Source organism: Colias eurytheme, chromosome 8, assembly GCF_061535395.1.
Source record: "Colias eurytheme isolate Ceu_HAF_F1 chromosome 8, ilColEury1 Martin Lab GWU primary, whole genome shotgun sequence".
NCBI classification, from domain to species: Eukaryota; Metazoa; Arthropoda; class Insecta; order Lepidoptera; family Pieridae; genus Colias; species Colias eurytheme.
This window is the reverse complement of record NC_142987.1, coordinates 5,138,432-5,157,072: the sequence shown is the minus strand read 5'-3', so window position 1 is coordinate 5,157,072 and position 18,641 is coordinate 5,138,432. Positions and strand designations below refer to the sequence as shown.

Below are 18,641 nucleotides of genomic sequence, written 5' to 3'. Positions count from 1 at the left end.
TTTACATCATAACTCTAAAACGTCAAATAGCATGCTCTAAGCTTTTAATAACGACCTACGGTAGTTCTAACCATTTTTATAAATCCTTGCCATAATAGGAAGGTAATGAGGTTAATTATACCTAATATTCTCTCTCATTTATTCCCGTCGAGGCAAGCGAAAATTATCTATCATTAAAAAGATAAAATTCACCTCCAAATTGAGTATTGAGTACCTCCCACTATTTTACTAGTGTTGAATTTCCAGCATTGGATGAATCAGGAATATAAAGCCAGCTTAAATATGCGTTTATTAATAGGAAACTATTTAAAACAATAAACAACATAAACCTTGAGAAGTTGCTGTTTATAATAGCCATACTTTAAATCATATTTCAGGTGTAGTTTGTTTACGTATATTTGGACTTTATAAATAATAAACTAACAAATACATATAGCGCTACATCGTCTTTAAAATAAACACCAATAACACAAGTGAGGTTTTGTATTGATAAAGGAAATGATGTAGCTTTATAAAAATGTTATCCAAGGTTGATCTGCAAAAGAAAAACTAACGGTCGTGTATTTATCTTTCATAAAGCAACTATTAAAGTAAGCCTTTGTTTTTTTTCGCAACAATTAAGTGATCCGTAAGTCTTAAAGCCAAGATGAAAGCGGTACTCCCTTTATAACCGTGGTTAAAGGAATTCAATTAGTTTGTACATAGTCTAAGAAGATTAAAAAGACTAAGTCAGCTTCTCGGAGATAAGACGGAGGTAAGTATTTAATTATCTTATACTCATTCTGTCGCTACTTCAAACGAACAGTTTCGTTTTCTAGAAATTTTCCTTAGCGATAGCATATGAAATTGAATTTCGATTAATCGAACGTTTTTAATTAATTTCCTTAATGGTATTGATACAACGAAGTTAAGAATTAGGTAATGTGAGAAATGATAAGGATTTTTAAACGATAACATGAAAACTTTATGCGTTATACTATTTAATCTTCTATCAGTAGGTATTTTATACAAAGATAAGTAGTCAGAGAAAACGAAAAAAATGTCATGAGTGAAACATACGTTTATTGCTTACATTAAAAAAATAACATCATTAGATGCTCATCTTTAAGACAAAGTTTCATACTATCATAAGAACATCAAAGCAACTAGTAATACATTATACAATGCAGAAGTTCAGCACGTCATTGAACTATTCAGCGTAAACTCAATAACGTTTTCAGATGTTTCGTACGAGCGTCCTTTTATTTGACGCTAACAACGTAAACCACTTATGTAACTGCTAAGAATGTGCTACAAATTTAATAAACACTCTTACAAAGGACAAATAAAAAACTATTCTGTCTTATTGGCCCTCGGAACGTAGCTGTAACTTAATTAAATTTCCAATAATTGAATATTGTTCAGACGTTGACGTTTAACGACACAAAGTAGAAGAAATTACTCCACCTGTTATTTATTGGGATATCGGAAAAAAGCATCGGCATTTTCGAAGTTTAATTACAAATTTTGAGAATAACATCGCATTAAAAATACGCTAACAGAAAAGGTAAATGGAATAATTTAAGATGTTAAAACTTTCCCATATTTGTGTTTGAGAAATGTGAGTTCTTTAATGGAAATTCCGGATTCAATTATCACCGATCAAAACTTTCTTCTTAACCGCAATATTGTAATCATTCGGATGTGAAAATCAAAAATTTCAACTTTATCGTTTAATCTTCTTTTCTTTCATGGATTATGTGCTCTATTTCAGCGACGGTAAGGTTCTTTTTTTCGAACGGAAAATATGGATGCGGATACCACTTAGCCAGTGTCCTGAGTCTGTAATTATTGTTAAAACTCGACAGCTCTTCAACTTCTTCCGAAGTGAGTGAAAAATCCATTACGTCGATGTTTTGTTTAATACGTTCTTTATTCGTTGATCGTGGAATTGGGACTAGTTTACGATCCAACTGAAAGCAAATTTATTATTACATTTTTTAATGTTCTTGTTACATACGTCGTTTCATAAAGGTACGATAAAATAAATTGTCACATATTTCATTTTATATGATGTTCAGTCTAAAAGTACCAGTAAATCCGTAGCGAGGTTATGTGGAATGTGAACATATTCAGAGGAAATAAATTATTATTTGATAAGCAGTAAGCTTCATTTCATTTTATTCGATCAGTTGTAGACGTACATTAATCCAAATCTGATTTTTTGTCTTGATGATATTATATGAATGTTATTTTGTAAAAAATTAACGTCTTTTTCCTGAACTGTTTTGCAGTAATTTTATTGGTTAGATTCACTCGACTCATACAAATTTTATTATTATCTCTTAAGCGGAAGTGTAATTTAAACTTTAAAATACTGACTACTAAAATACATATTATATATGTCGGCGCAACGACGATAAACGACTACCCTCAAACTACTAGCTAAAGTTTACTTTGATCTTTTTAAATAAGTGGTTGATTCATTAATCAACCACTAATGAAATAATTAAATTAACGAAATAATTAATGTATGTTAAAAATGATAAAAATTCATTGTAAAAATTCGAGTGGCAACAACTAATTCTTGTGAGTCATGGTTTGCTTTAAATACGAGCGCCCGATGGCACAGAGCACATTCACTCGCCGGCCGTCGGAGCGTTCGGAGCTCTCTCTATAATTTCCACGTAGATTAAAAAGGCAGTAAAATACCTACAGGCGTTCTACTTCGAGTATGAGCGCCTGCTCTGATGATGGTGACGTCAGAATTGCTGACGTCTAGTGTTGCCGAACTATCGATAGTTTGACTATCGATAGTTGACCTTGAAAATAAGTCAGAATATCGATAGCACTATCGATAGTATCGATATTATCGATACTATCGATACTATCGATAGCGTTAATCATGGAATACTATTGATGAACTGCAATAGTATCGATAAAATCGATAGTATTGATTGCCAATAGTTGCTATACTATCGATACTGTCGATAGTATCGATACTATTGCTACTGAATATTGCAACTACAATCGATACTATCGATAGTACTGATACTATCGATAGTTTTGAGCTATCGATAGTAGTAAATTGTGCAATAGTATTGTTCACGATTTCTTGGTATAATGGGTCAGTCAGTGCCACCGACCCATATTATGACTCAGTTTAAAAGTTAAGACTAGTACCTATTTGGTTTAATCGTTGTAATAAAGAGACATCTAGTTCTAACATCTAGTTCTCTGTCATCCACTATAATATTATTGATAAAGCAATACTATCGAGAAAAAGGTCACTATCGATGGGACGATATTATCGATAGTATCGACACTATCGATAGTATCGATAGTTCGTTCGATATTGAACTTCGATAGTATCGACACTATCGATAGTATCGATAGTTCGTTCGATATTGAGCTTCGATAGTATCGATACTATCGATGGTATTGCTATGTGTCGATAGTATTTACGCTTATAGGACTATCGATACTATCGATAGTATCGACACTATCGATAGTATCGATAGTGCTATCGATACTATTGCTTTTCCCCAACTATCGATAGTTAATCGATAGACTATCGATAGTGGACTATCGAGCGGCAACACTACTGACGTCACTCTTTTTAAAAATAGCCTTTGGGCCCTTCTTCCGTCATATATATTAAGTAATTTTGCATTTAAATTAATTTTAAAATCTACTAAATAGAAACATTCATTGACAGTGCCTTAAACCATTTTTAGATTTAAATATAAATATGAATATCATAAGTATTTCTCCACCATTAAAACCTAACCATCGGCGAAGTCTTTACGATACTTAATTACCGGAATTTCTCAGTGATTTCTTAATGCAAACCTAACTCTTTAACTTTTTAGAAATTTCTTATTTCTTTTCATTCGAACCCGGTATGAATGCGTAGCACTTGAATTTAAAATGAGGTTGAGACGAGATTTCAAATTGGAAAGAGCAAAATAATTTTTTCAACACTTTGAGATATTCGTGTACAATGTTACAATTTGCTTTACTTTTGAAAATAAATGTTTAAGTAGTGAAATGAAGGGGTACTTCTAATCTTTTTACTAGCCTTTCTGGAATTTTTGCTGTACTTACTGGGGATCGAACCCAGACTGGATATAAGGCTCAATGCAATCATGTTCAATAACATTGTATAAAAATAAAATTACAAATACATATAATAATTATTAATCAATAGGTTCACAAACACAACTGACCAAATTTAGCTGAAATTGGAGAAGCAACATAGACACCAAAACTAATATTATATTTATCTTTCATAAAAAAGTATACGTGTAGGCTTTCTTTTTAGCCGGGTCTAGCGTAAGTAAAGTTAGGCAGCGGCTAGAATGTACTATTCTAAATATATCTTCAAATAACTTTTACGAACTGTAATTCGAAACCACTTTAATCTTAGTATTTTATTGTGTTTGATTTTACGCGAGTATTGATTGACATTTAGAATTTAAAATCGCATATAAAATCTGTTAAAATCTTTAATTTCTACTTTAATCTTAATTATTAGAATAAATAAGTTCTTCTTACCAAATATCTCAATAATATTTGAGGAACAGTCTTATTATACTTTTCAGCGAGATTCATAAGTGTCGGATGGTTTGCGTGCGGTGGTGGAGCGTTTTTCTTCCGCCCAAGAATAGCTCCGAAGGGACTAAAGGCCATTACAACTATGCCACGTTGTTGACACCATTCTATCAGTTTATCTTCTGTTATACTTGGGTTTACCTGGAAAATAATAAATACATAGCCCTGTTTGCAGAATTAATCTATTTAAATTTATACTATGTATTAGCATTGTAAGGTATTGAAGTTGATAAAATAATTCACAGAGAAGCGAGGATACTTCGAGGAACCTAGAGATTTAACCTTACCTTAGATGAAGAACCTTAGATGCTGTTCTAAATTACAGGAAATTATAATTAATACTACTATTATTATCTTTAATTTCGATTGTTTCACTTTGGATATTGAACATATAAATAACCTTAACTTACTTTAACTTACATAAAACGCATTCTAGTATATTTTCAAAAGATATCTAATTTAAAAAATAATTCTATTGTACAGCTCATATATATACAATCTTGTTAGAAAGAATAGGAAGCGTGAGCAATGAAATATTACCTCAGTTTGTAAAACCGCTGGTTTAATCCTGCTGTTTTCCCACAGACGTTCCATCTGAGACAGGTTGAAATTTGACACGCCTATCGACCTCGTCAAATTGGCTTCTTTGGCGTCTTCTAGACCTTTCCACGTTTCTAGATAGTCGGTCATACTGATGCTACCATCTTTCTGCACATGTGTAAAAAATAAAATTAGGGCTATAAGAGTATATATGGAACAACAAAAATATAGAGACTCCGTGGTTCTCTTTGTTACTGAAATTCACGCAAAAGCTGTAAGCTAACACCTTGTTATAAAAATCAAGTAGGTAATATAGGAAATTTTATATTTTGAAATTTGAACATCGTTCGTTTCAATCTAGAAAACAACAATTTAAATTTTTTGTACTGTTATATCTTTTTAATTATTAATATACAGAAAGCGGCCATGTAGAAATAAATATACTGCAACAATTTAAGAAATTTATAAGACACAATTTCAATTTTGTGAAGTGCCTTATCTAGTCTAGTTGAGAAGTCTTGTAGTCGCCATGAAATATACACGGCCATGCTTCATAAATTTTACATAGAGAGAAGCCGCAATTTTGCTTTCATTGTTGTTTCAGAATAATATTTTGCTATTTCAATGTTTTATAGTGTAATAATAATTAATCAAAAACACGTTTATATGTATCAACAGCAATCCAATTGCCTGTATATTTAGATAGTTGTAATTACTATTTCATAAATTAATTTACTGATAAAATCGGTTCTTCTCGCTGTCACAAACTGTTTAGAAAGAGACAAAATTAAATTAGTTTATAGTTAAAAATGTGTTTGTTGATCACAAGGGCTAATTATTATTTCAGAAGGTTTTAGACGACGTATAGTTCATAATGATATATATTCACCGCAATTTAAAACTTATTCACAAGAATAAGTTTTAAATAATATTAGGTAAAAACAATTTTAATATTATGTTTTACCATTCTGCCGTTCATAATGTGTAGTGTGTTCATAGGTGATAGAAGGAAAGAGTTTATTTTATATTTTGATTTATTCTGTAGAACATAATAAGAATGATTGTATTTAAAATTAGTATATTCACCTTATACCCGAAGGGAAAGTGCATTAGATAGAGGTCGACGTAATCCACGTTTAACTCTTGCAATGATTTTTTAAGCGCTGGAATTACTTCTTCTCTTTCGTGAGCATCATTCCATAACTACGGAGTAATAAAATCAATGAAATGCAAATATATAAAGAAAGACAATATTTTGTGATAACGGAAATATTGTTTCAAATAAATATCATTTTATACAAACGAAATAAAGATAATACTATGAGGAAAACATAAATAATTTCAACATCTCTTGTAAATTTTTAGCTTTTTCTTTAAGTAGTAAAGAAACTTATTACTCAATCCAATTGCTTTCGAGTCGAACTCATTATTTACTGATTTCAACTTCGTTGTAAGCTACTTTCAGTTTAATAAATTAACTAGGAATTTATATACAAGTGGACAAATCATACTTGACTGTTACATAGAACTTTAAGTATCGTCACTTATTTATTACTTCTTTTTATAACTACAAGGACATCGATAAAATGATGTGTTCTTTTCATTTATTTTAATGATTTCCTTTTTTAAGGGAGACGATATCGGAAAAATAATATTCCTATTTAATATAAACCTTTTAACTTACATCAAAGCGAGCAATGTTTTCATCGTAAAAAAGCGATTAATTTTTGTTTCTTTTTTAAGGCTTATACATGCGCTAATAACCTTGACCATACTAGACGGATCTCAAATCTCTCCCGCTGCACCTTCTTTTTTCCTCGCATTTTGTATTTAAAAAGATACTAATCAGTGAAAAAAAAAATCCTCGTCAGGGAATGTTGTGTAACTGATAATTTATTAAACATAAAATTTTCAGAGCTCTAAGTCAGCAGGTTACGAAGTTTATAGAGTATTTGCGGAAAAATCGATGACCACGGCACATTTTTTTTCTATTAATCTATTAACTTTGGAAAAAAATCCTCGCGAGCAATTAAAGATCAAAGACCATCCTATTTTATATATTTTTTTCGGTATTGTGCTTTATGTTGTACCAGACTTTATAGAGGTTGAACATAGTCGAAATTGCCGGGTAGCGCCTTAATGGTAATAGGGAAGCGCTTGACCACAATCTCGCCTGATGTTAAGCTGAGATGTGGTCTAAGATGGAACGCGCTTCCCTAGAAGGTACCTGTTCTCTCTACGCTTGAAGAAATGATTTATAAAACTCTATATATGAATAACGTCTATCACTACTTGACTGAAATTTTATGAAAATATACAGTTTTTGGAGGTAATAGGTATAAACATCGCAGATATCGCCGTTAGAGTTACATTTCATGAAACTTATATAAATATCGTCCGTCCCTACATATGTACCTACACATGATTTTTACTAAACACTAGATTACCGCCCGCGGCTTCACTCGCGTTTTCAAAGAAAAACCCGCAGATTTCCCGTTCCTGTGAGATTTCCAGGTTAAAAAGTAGCCTATTTTTTATTCTTAATCATCCATCCATCCATCCAAACTCGAATTTATAATAGTTGTAGGATGTTTTAAATTAATAAATAAACTATTTTTTTATACAAATATATAAACATTACCTTTGTAGTAATATAAACATCCCGTCTATCACCACTGTTAGCTACATAATTCCGTACACCAAGGCCGACCTCGTCCTCCACACGGTAAAGCGTCGCCGTGTCTATGTGTCTGTACCCAGCCTCGAGAGCCCATTGTACCGCCCGCGCTAAGGAGTGGTTCACAGGCAACACTCGTGTCCCCTGTATCACATAACTTGTATGACGCTCAATTAAAATGCTATAGGATCAACGGATCTGTGATGGTATTATAGTATAAAGTTTTATGTGCAAAAGAAATTTTGTTTTTAATTGGAAATTTGGAAACCAAACATTTTTATTTCAGGATCTAGTCTTATATAAAAATTTATTGAAAGGTAGCGAATAATTTTCAATACGTATAGAAATAAATCTCTGTAAGCCCTACCTTTTCGTTTAAAATAACGTAAGCTTTGTGTAACACACCCCAATTAATACAAAAAATGTATACGATGGAAATGTATCGTAATATGAATCTTATTAGTCTTCTTTAATCATATTATTCTTTATTTTGATCAAACAATTTTCTATCACCATATTGAAAAAGCTTCATCGATAAATTAGCATATATCTAATACGTAAATACAAGCTTCAGAATAACGTATTCTTATTAAGAGTTAATTTGTTTGATTATGGGCCGATTTTTCAATGCTTGGATAAAACTTATCCGTCCAATAAAGTCCAACACGATAATATTAAAATGTCACGTAAACTGTCAAATACAGGCAATTAGCATATGTTTTTAAAATGGTAGTTTTATACATTATTCGACGAATAAGTTTTATCCAAGCATTGAAAAATCGGCCCTAATAATAATGAACTGGAAATAAAGTCGATAAACATATTTATTTAACGACTGATAATAGTTTAATTAGTTAATACATAATAGAATAAAATAATATTTAAGTACCTACCTACTACGTTGTTCTACAACCTTATCCACACACATATTTTTTTGTCTTTACGACAGGAGGGCTAACGAGCAAACATTGAATGGTAAACACATGCGCCACAAATTACATAGATTATACACTGATATATGTACATTCCATTTCCAATAATTAGGTGAACATTTCTTAACAAGCCTGTGTTAGCTTGAAGTTTAGACTTTAATGATTCTCAGTAATAGGTACTACAGATGATAATATAATACTATGGTAATACAATAAAACTCAAATGTTTTCATAAATTAATGTGGAAATTTCCTCGTTTTCTGTTATATTAGAAGGAATATTTTGTGGGAATCATTTAAATATCAACATATTTCATTTTCTACTTAATAAAATATTTACTGTTCCATACATACATTTATTAGATTTCGTTTGAAAGTACAAGAAAAAGGTTCCTAGTAGATATTATTTATTTTATAACTTTATTCATGAATCACATGAAATCATTTCCATTCATAAATTATACTATCTTCTCTAGAAAATGCGTATTCAAGGATATAAAATTCACATGACCTGGGCCTTACAAGGAACCTACTGAAATATGGAAATTCAGTCCTGTATAATAGAAGTTATGTTAACAGATTTCAATAAATCTTATACATTTGAAGTACATTAAATATGTTGTTTTTTATAGGCCACATTAAGAGCGCTAGAAAATATTTATCTATTAAGTAAGTAAATATTAAAATTATATGAATTACCTCGGCTCCCATTCCTTCCAATAAAATAATATTGGGTGTATCTTAAAATAAATTAATACAAACACCCACGGCTGTTGTATTTTCAGTGATTTCCAATTTGTTTGTGACCTCGAATTGAGGATTAAAAACGGTGCGAACAAAGCAATTATGTTAAATTATTTCCAATCGATTTTTTCCTTTCAGAAATAAATGATTTGTTTACGAAGAATAAAAAGAATGAATACTTACATTGGCCAGGTGGCCTAAGCTTGTTCCTAATGCTATAGCAGGTATTTGGTTTCCATCGTTCAATGTATATGTAAGAGTAGTCTCTGAATATACCTGAATAAAAGAAAACATATCGACTTCATACAGTCTATTAATGTACCTATTATAATAATAATAAATACACTTTATTTAGCACCAAATAAAAACAGACAATATAACAAAAGAAAAAAAAAGACAATATAATATATAGCCAAAAAGGCGGCCTTATCGCTACTGAGCGATTTCTACCAGGCAACCTATGGGTAGGATTTTGAATTAAAAAGGGGAAAAACAATAGGTGGTGCAGTAATGAAAAATTTAATTATAATACATTTAAACCAAATAACTACTTATATTATAAATATATACATAATGAATATGATTAAAAAAAAAATACATATATAATTTATATATATATTTATATATAAATACCAATATACTAATAATACATATATTTACAAAATAAATAAATAAATAAAAATAAACAAATACAGTGAAAATACTAACTATTTATCTGGGAGGAGAAATGATTGAAAATTAAATTTTTAAATATATTTAGCGATTTCGCACGTCTGATTTCTATAGGTAGAGCATTCCAAAGGACTATGGACTGTACATGGTAGGATTTGTGGTAAAATTTGGATTTGTGGGGAGGGATTTTCAATAGCAGGTTGCCAGTGCATCGTAGATATAATATTATAATAAGATCATTATGTTCATTCAGAATTAGTTATAATTAAATATTTATATCAAAGAACAATACTTATTCAATATCATTAATTGTTACAAAACAGTTTACGGGCAATTTCCAACACAACTTTACTACAGAGTTAACTACTCGTAAAAACGATAAACGACGCAGTAATTACACATACGCCATACAAAAACATTTGGTAAACTGGCAATTTATTAAGAAAACAAGGCTAAATGTGATTTATTCTCACCGAGGCAAGTTTCTGAAAAACGAGCAGTAAGTACAGTTTCCAGTGTACGTCCATTTCCCTTGTTACGTTAAATCGTGCTAATTTTATTGTGTACATCTGTGCTTCATTACAGATGATGGAAGTGATAAATACTTTGTACACAGCATAGCTATGTGTCGTATTAAACATGTGTTTGAAGATCAGGTTTCATAATTGCCTATAAAAATATAATAATGTCGACGAGTACGTATATAATAAATACCAAAATATGATACTTGAGATGAATTATCAATTTATTCGCAAAAAATACCTATACTTACACTCGATAATCATATTTTCGTTCCCGGAAATTAATATGTAAATTTAGAGTTGAAATGTATGTAATTTTGTTTACATGGTATTGACTATTGTTATGTTAGATATATTAGAGTTATATTAGAGTAGATAATAATTATGTTCTCCAGCGATTATATTTCCATTAAATACAATATTAATTTCATCATTTAATACTGACATAATTATTATGTGTATTTCTTTATTTTTGTCACGTATGTATGGTACCACGTACCTAATAATAAATTATTTTTCGCACAGTTCATCTATAAGAGCCTAATGTTTAACGTCATTAATATAAGTATTAAGTATTTTCTTATTGTATTAATAATTGAATAGACAGTCACAGAACCAAGCTAATTGTTGGCACAAACTAGAGTCAATACGAACAACTATTAAATTAAAGAACAACACCATTAAAATTATGTAAGATTTAAATTAGGTATTCTTACGAATCCTTTTATATTTGTTCTCTATCACCGTATTTTTAAATTAAAAGGCTCCGTTTTCAATCAATATGGAAGCAATTAATGAGAATTATTTTCGAGCCAACGTCCAGGAGAATTTATATATATCAGGAATCACATTTACCAAAGCTCGAACAAATTAGATGAAAAATAGAGACGAATGGAAGCACAAGGTATAAGTACCACTTACATTAAGCTACAGAATTCCACTTCGTGACAGAGATTAAAAATACAAAGTTTTCTCGTGAATGATTAACGCTATATTTAGTACGAATGAAGCTATTTAGAACCATTTTACTTGTTAAACTAATATTTATCATCCAGATTTTAAACAATTATTTAATTTTTTTTATTCAAATATACCTATAGATTCCTTCTGAATTATTTTTCCATACTTCGCATATGCCCGAAAGTCTTTTAAATATGGAAATGATATAAATCTTATTTGTAACGTGTAATACATCGGGGAATGGGTACGTTCAAATTTCCGTTGATTTGATTTTGAATTGATACGATATCTCATATCCTTGATAATAATAATGTCTTTTTTGTTGTAGGTATGTCGAAGACAGTATCAACAAAATCGTATGAATAAATAACTATAACAAAATATTAAAGCACCTTTACTAAACTATTCCGTATGAGGAAGTAAGAATGTTTTTATCAAACATATAATTTTATATTTCTTGTGTTCTTCTTAATATAAGAATGTTTTATAAACATATTTTAAATGCCAAAGTAAATTTTGAATTCAAAATTGATGCAACTCACTGTATAATAAAGACATTACCTACTGTGATGATCGTAATTCTAAATGTATATAGAAACAGTCTAATCTTAAGACGATTCAATTTATCCAATGCTCATAAAACATCGATTACCCCCGCCTTATGCCTACATAAATAATAAAAGTAACGACATAGATTCCGATAATATGTATCTTACATAATCAGCATCCTTTGTTGTTTAAACCGTATAGCCTCTTGGGATCCCTTTGCCTTTAAAATATACAAGCAATATGTATATTATGTTTTCTTTCTGCTTTTTATATTTCTCCTTTGACTCGCGAAATATTATGTGTTCTGTTTACAAAATATTCGTTCATTTGAATTGAATTTATGTATCTAATATAAAAGGAAACGTTTATTATAAAAAATATAAATACAGCATTACGTTTTAGGCTATTACAAAGCTATTCACGAGAGACGCCGTACAATTTACCACTAAACTCATAAATGTCCAATATAGAGACAAAGTTATCAAAGTTAAAATCTTCAAATGAAATCCAATTCTATACTGCAGCACATCCAACGTTTTGCGGAGATTCCGAGCAGAATTTCAGTTATATTTTTGTCAAAATCGATAGCCGCAAGGCATAAATGTATCGGATTGGTCTAATCACGGAACTAGATGCCTCTATGTACAGATATTACCACTTAGCGTCGGCGTTGTATATCGCAGTATGTGAATAATAAATTATTACACATGGACCCTTTCCGTGGTTAAGCTCCGAGGTATTGGACGTTAATGTATCGGTTCGCAGAGGAAATTGGTCTGTTTTACATAGCTAAACTACATCCCAGGCCGCCCTACCCTCGCGCAATTCGTTTAACCGAATACAAAAGTTAAAATCTATTGCTCTCCGGGGGTCACACTAAATCGTGTTCATTCAATAGTTTCTTTTATGTGCACATCTTAACTTTTGTTATTAGTTCCTGGGAAAATATTTTCTATCCCGTGGGTTAGGATCTCGTAAACGTAATAGGTCACTTCGAACATTAAATTTCTTATTCCCATTTGCTCGACTGAAAATTATATTTATTCCAGTTTTATTGCGAATCAATTGAAACAGGATACCTTTTTATGGATAATAAATAACTTCGCCATAGTTTTACCCATGGGAATTGCAAATATTTACAAAGTATCGTATTTATTTCATTTGATATTTTATTATAACTTATAAGCTTAAATAAAAAAATTGATGACGAGGACTGTGACAGTGAAATATTTTCATTGCGCTTCCATTTTCAAAGAAATAGTGCGGTTAAAATATCAATGATTTACTGATTCAATAATCTGTAAAGTTCCTACATCAAAACCTAAAAATGTTTAATTGAACTTCGCAACGCGTTCAGCGTTCAATTTGTAATTTAGAAGGTCATCATTCTCAGTCATTTCAAAAAATTTATAGAACTACCAAACTACAAACAGTGTACTCCTTTCAACTAACTAGAAAACGAATTGTATGCATCTGTAACTAGGTATAGATAACAAGATCAGGCCAGCTCCGGTTTTAATTTACAGAATGTCTAGAGCTTTTTTCCGCGTACTGAATTTTCTGCTTGCTCCATTCATCAGGCGACTGTCACTGTCCCCCGCCGAGCAATTACTGATGTTACACTCCACTGAACAGCTACCGGCACAAATTACAACCACGTACAACCACTCTTATATGCTCATAAAAGTTACGCTTGATCACCTTCAATCTGGAGCCGTAATCTACCGATAACCGATACTCCTATGAGGGGATATTCCGTTCAGAATATGTAATGCTTCCATGGAGTTGGAGCCACACTTTTTTGCTATTCCGTGTTTATTTTCATTCCATTTACAATTTATTCAGTTAGCATATAGCTTCGTTTCTTGTTTACCTCAAAAATATTGAAGAGCCAGTTAGAAAAAAACTTTTTTGAACGCAAAACGATAGAAAATATTCGATCGTGTAGCTGAATTTTAACCCGCTTCTTCCGTTTAACCGTAGCGACCCGGAGACCAATTTTAGGCCACTCACAATCCAATTTTTTTCGTTGTTAGTAATAGCAAAGGATAAAACTACTATGCGTGTATTTTTATAGTAAAAATTGTCTGATATGCTTATAAATGGATGGGGTTTAGTCAATATGTAGTTATATAGTTAATATCATTGTTTGCAGGTTAACTAATTATTCATACATAAGACCCAAAGATAACAGGAGTCAGACCAAAGTTTAACTTGTTATCTTTTATAATTTGCGAGGCAGAATTTCTCCTGAGGCGCTTATGTTATTTGTTAGTCGCAACTTAGGTGTGTTTTCAAGGAGTTTGTGTGTTTTTAATTAAATAATAGATGCGCTTGAATTTAGCTCGTGTTAAATTTGAAGAGACAACCTTTTTAAGCTTTAACAAATGACATGATTTTATTAAATATTCAATGCGTCAGAGAATTCGCTCTATTTTATTATATGATAGTGTTTTCCTTGTGCTTTCAGTAAAATATTACTTTTAAAAATAACAAAATATACAGACCGAATTGAGAACCTCCTTCTTTTTTTGAAGTCGGTTAAAATCTATAAGAATAACAAACATAACCGTTTGAATGATCGCTGTTTCATTTTTATTTTGTTCTGGGAATAAAGTGCCGGATTGTTCTATAACTTTTAATTCATTAATTAGGTATGCAATTATCTAGTGTCAAGTCTATAAAGCTTTTGGTAATTCGATGAATTACTACTGCTTACTGTTGTAAGTACATGCTGTACATACTTAAATGATTTAAAGTTATTTTAATTATTTTTATGCGTCTAAAATAACATACTCGTATTATTTATAAAAAATAAAATAATTAGTTGTCATTACGTAACATCCAATTACTCTTAAGAAATACCTTGCCAAAATAAAAATTATATTAGAACTAGTACTAAGCGAACAGGGAATAATTTGTGCGGATTCCCTTTTGTCACTTGTTATAGAATCTCTTTCTCATCGAGCGTTCATAACGAGGCCCGGGATAACAAAATATTTTTCATGAAAAATTTCTTTGATAAATACGTCATTCAATTTCAGAGAAATAAAAATGACTCAACGCAGAGTCAACAATGCGGAACGAGTGAAACGTTCCAATAATAAAAAATGTAGAGAGTAGAAAGGATCGTCCGCCCGATTTTCAATATCGTTTTGCAGGTAAACGAGGGCGTCATTCATATGTGTAAAATGTGCTTTTCTTGTACGTGTCTGCGAACCTCTATCCGATTGCCATTTGAATCAAGTGAACATTGATAAGACGTCCTTTTCAACAGGGGGTTAAGTGTAACGGACACAATATTGTGTTACAGCTTTACAAAAACAGGCTCAATAGGCATTGGTTTGGCGAAGGAGATATTACAATAATAAAATAGACCCTAGGTTATTAAAACACAGGTTAATTAAGTAGGTAGGTTTTTATTTTTAATTTGGAATATTTCTCAAACTAACATTGTATAATTAACCTAAAACATATATTTATTTAGCTTACGACCAGCGTTGCGACAAACGGTTCGTAGATATCAGTATTAAGAACTAATATATCGCTGAAACCAGGACATTTGCAAACAAGTAACATCAAACGTCAGTCGCATCGCAGCAGCATTTAACCGTGAATCGCAAACTATTTACGAATGTACAGGCAACTATGTAGAATGTGCAACGATCGCTTGCTGACGGTGCAATTTGCAAGAGATCCTGTATCTCTGAGAAACGCTTATAGATCTGACTAAACTTGATACACGGCAACTCTGCACACATTTCCGGATAAATTAATACCCAGAAACCTTTAGAAATGATACGATTTGTATCGATATCGGGAATGCTACGACCTAACTCCGTTCTGAAATAAATGCTTCGAAACTAAAGATCCAGCTGTCTGTTTAAAAAGCATTCCAGTGTCAACCCTACCTTTTTAAGTTGAAAGGAAATAATGGCTACATTGATTCCTTCCTTCAAACTTAACTAAGGAAGTAAAATAAGGTTTTAAGAGCGAGCTAACCTCAGTATAAAGTTGCCTCAGCACTTTACGGAACCGTTCTATTGATAAAGTTTTGTTTGGGTGACGTATAAAAACTACCTACAATTCAAAGGTGACCACGGTAAATAGAAAGAATTCAAGGAAAGTTTTATAAGTTTTTCGGAGAAAGAAAATGGAGCCGTAAATAAAAGTCGCAGAGCATTGATGTATGTTAATGGAACTGACAGTCAGTGGATGAGAGAGGGGTTTTACAGAAAGTCACCGATCGGATTACGCTGTATAGTGTCAGATCGCTTTACTCAACAAATTCACGATTCATATCGGCGCACTCCAAATAAAAACTCTGTACCGTTGGTCTCGTTTAATAGTCGTTCAATTTTCGTGTTTGTTAAATATTTAAGAGATTGAACCAATGAGCAATATGTATTCTGTCGATCGGGATCCATAGTGATTTCATCAAATGGAATTAAAATAATATAATTTTAGCTGTGGGCGAGATTACTGTATTAATATAGAGGATAAAATACTTTGTATTAAATGTGGGTTATATAATATTATAACCTATAAGACCTCATTCGCACGAGAGTTAAAAAAGCGTTGCGTTAAAACCCGGCGTTGGCGCTTTTTAAACGTTCTCTCTGTGGTTGTTCATACTAACGCTTTAAAATCACTCTTGTCTCGTCTCTGGCTTCAGTAAGACGTGGAAATGGTTTCTGCTAAAATAATTACGTAATGTCAGTTGCGTAATATCTTTATGATATTTATATTATTATATTTGCTTAGAATTCCTCGGAAAGTTTGTTCTTAATAAACCACTTGTAGGTACCTACTTAGGTATTTGTTCAAACTCGTCATCGATAAACATGTTACTTAAAGGAATATGATAAAAATACCTACTGTTTTAATTTTTATATGTTAGGTATTTTGGGAAGAAAGAAAGAAGGAAAGATTGGCACTAGCGATTTGTGTTATTAAAAGACGAAAAAGAAAACAAAAGGCATTCTGGGTACATCCTCTGAATGAACAGAGATACTTAAAAGGGCAGTTTGTGACACTGTACGAAGAGTTAAGGCAATACCCCGGAATTTATTTAATTATTTTCAAATGTCTATAACGATTTTGAATACAGGAACGGACGAGACTCCACATCTATAATTAATAGTTCGGGATCAACAATCCACGACATCGTATCGATTTTCTGATGATTATAAGCACAACAAACACGTGCTACCGCTGAGCGAGCGTGCGGCATACTGAACGCAGCGCCGGCGCTTTTTTAGCGCTCGTCTGAATAATAGTAAGAAGTTTCCTATGGTCTATTTTATTTAACGCCCAACGCCGAGCGTTGAAAATAGAACACTGCGCGATAAAAAAGCGTCGCGCTTTAAAAGCGCTGACGTGTGAACATATACTTGGGAATGCATTTGTTCTATTTGGACGCTTTTTTAACGGACGTTAAAAAAGCTCTCGTGTGAATGAGGTCTTAATTTCAGTAATGAAGTCATATTTTTTTTTGCCAGATTGTCTAGAAATACTCATTATAGGTATGTTTTTTGTCAAAGATGCATATAGATTAAGTTGTCTGAGTGGAAAACTTTTTAATACTGGAAATTAAAATTCTTGGATAAGTCTTGCCATTAAAGTGTTTTTTAAGGCATTGAAGGGAGAAATACAAGATCGTATTTTTGTTACATCACTTCCCTTATGGGAATTGGAACATTGGCTTGCAAGTTGTATGATTTCCTTAGCAAATCAAACAATATCACTAATTACTGGATGTAATTTACATCCCGTAACACCCACTCACTTGAAATTTATGTATTTTGGTTTTATGGCATTAAATGCTTTATAAATATAAATGCGGGTTCGAGTCCCGCCTCGTGATCGAATTTTTTGATCTTTATAAATTTATACCCACTCACTTGGTTAGTTTGAAGAACTCTATTACAAAAAAAATTAGTATTAACCTAAAAATATTCAAAATTAAAAAATTTTATAAATTAAATGTATCGTTGATTTTGAATACCGAGAATACTCCCGTTACTGATTAAATGTTATTCAGTAGAAGCACATTCAAAAATACAAAAATAAATTAAGTTCCAATTAGTATTCATGTAATTAACTTCGGCTGATATTAAAATTTAATAAACGTTGCACTCGTTACGCCTGTTTGTTACATATAAGTACCTATCTAGGCGGGAGTTTAGCCTGACTTGTTATAAATGCCTAAGGGAATATAATATGAGGTTAGATTAAATATTATTTGGTACTAGCTATGTCGCGCGGTTTCACCCGCAGACGAACCAGGGCAAAATCAAGCATAGCTGAAGCGTTATTGTAATATATTATATTACCTATGTTACTGTAAAGTTTCATCCAAAACTGTCCAGTTGTTTCTTCATGAAAGAGTAACAAACATGCAAAATAAGATTGTGGTTAATCTTTAAGGTTACTAGACTATGTTCTATTATAA

The 18,641-nt window shown here is 31.6% G+C and overlaps 1 protein-coding gene across 1 annotated transcript; it reads right to left on the bottom strand.

Annotated features, from left to right (window-relative positions):
* Nucleotides 1-963: 963 nt before the first annotated feature.
* Nucleotides 964-10,734, bottom strand: LOC149906469 (aldo-keto reductase AKR2E4-like). Its single transcript, XM_090104806.1, has 7 exons — nucleotides 10,631-10,734; nucleotides 9,669-9,761; nucleotides 7,775-7,954; nucleotides 6,220-6,336; nucleotides 5,134-5,301; nucleotides 4,537-4,734; nucleotides 964-1,952 (listed from the first exon to the last, which is right to left on the bottom strand). Exons 1-7 carry the CDS (start codon nucleotides 10,724-10,726, stop codon nucleotides 1,713-1,715), a joined length of 1,092 nt encoding a protein of 363 aa, XP_089960932.1. The 5' UTR covers nucleotides 10,727-10,734; the 3' UTR covers nucleotides 964-1,712.
* Between the last annotated feature and the right edge of the window lie 7,907 nt (nucleotides 10,735-18,641).

Excerpts from the sequence above, each read along its gene's own strand:
- LOC149906469 (XM_090104806.1), bottom strand. The coding sequence starts at position 10,726 with ATGTACACAATAAAATTAGCACGATTTAACGTAACAAGGGAAATGGAC. Across the intron at positions 9,762-10,630 it reads TTTTTCAGAAACTTGCCTCG|GTATATTCAGAGACTACTCT; the intron begins GTGAGAATAAAT and ends TCTTTTATTCAG. Across the intron at positions 1,953-4,536 it reads AAATATTATTGAGATATTTG|TTGGATCGTAAACTAGTCCC; the intron begins GTAAGAAGAACT and ends ATTTGCTTTCAG.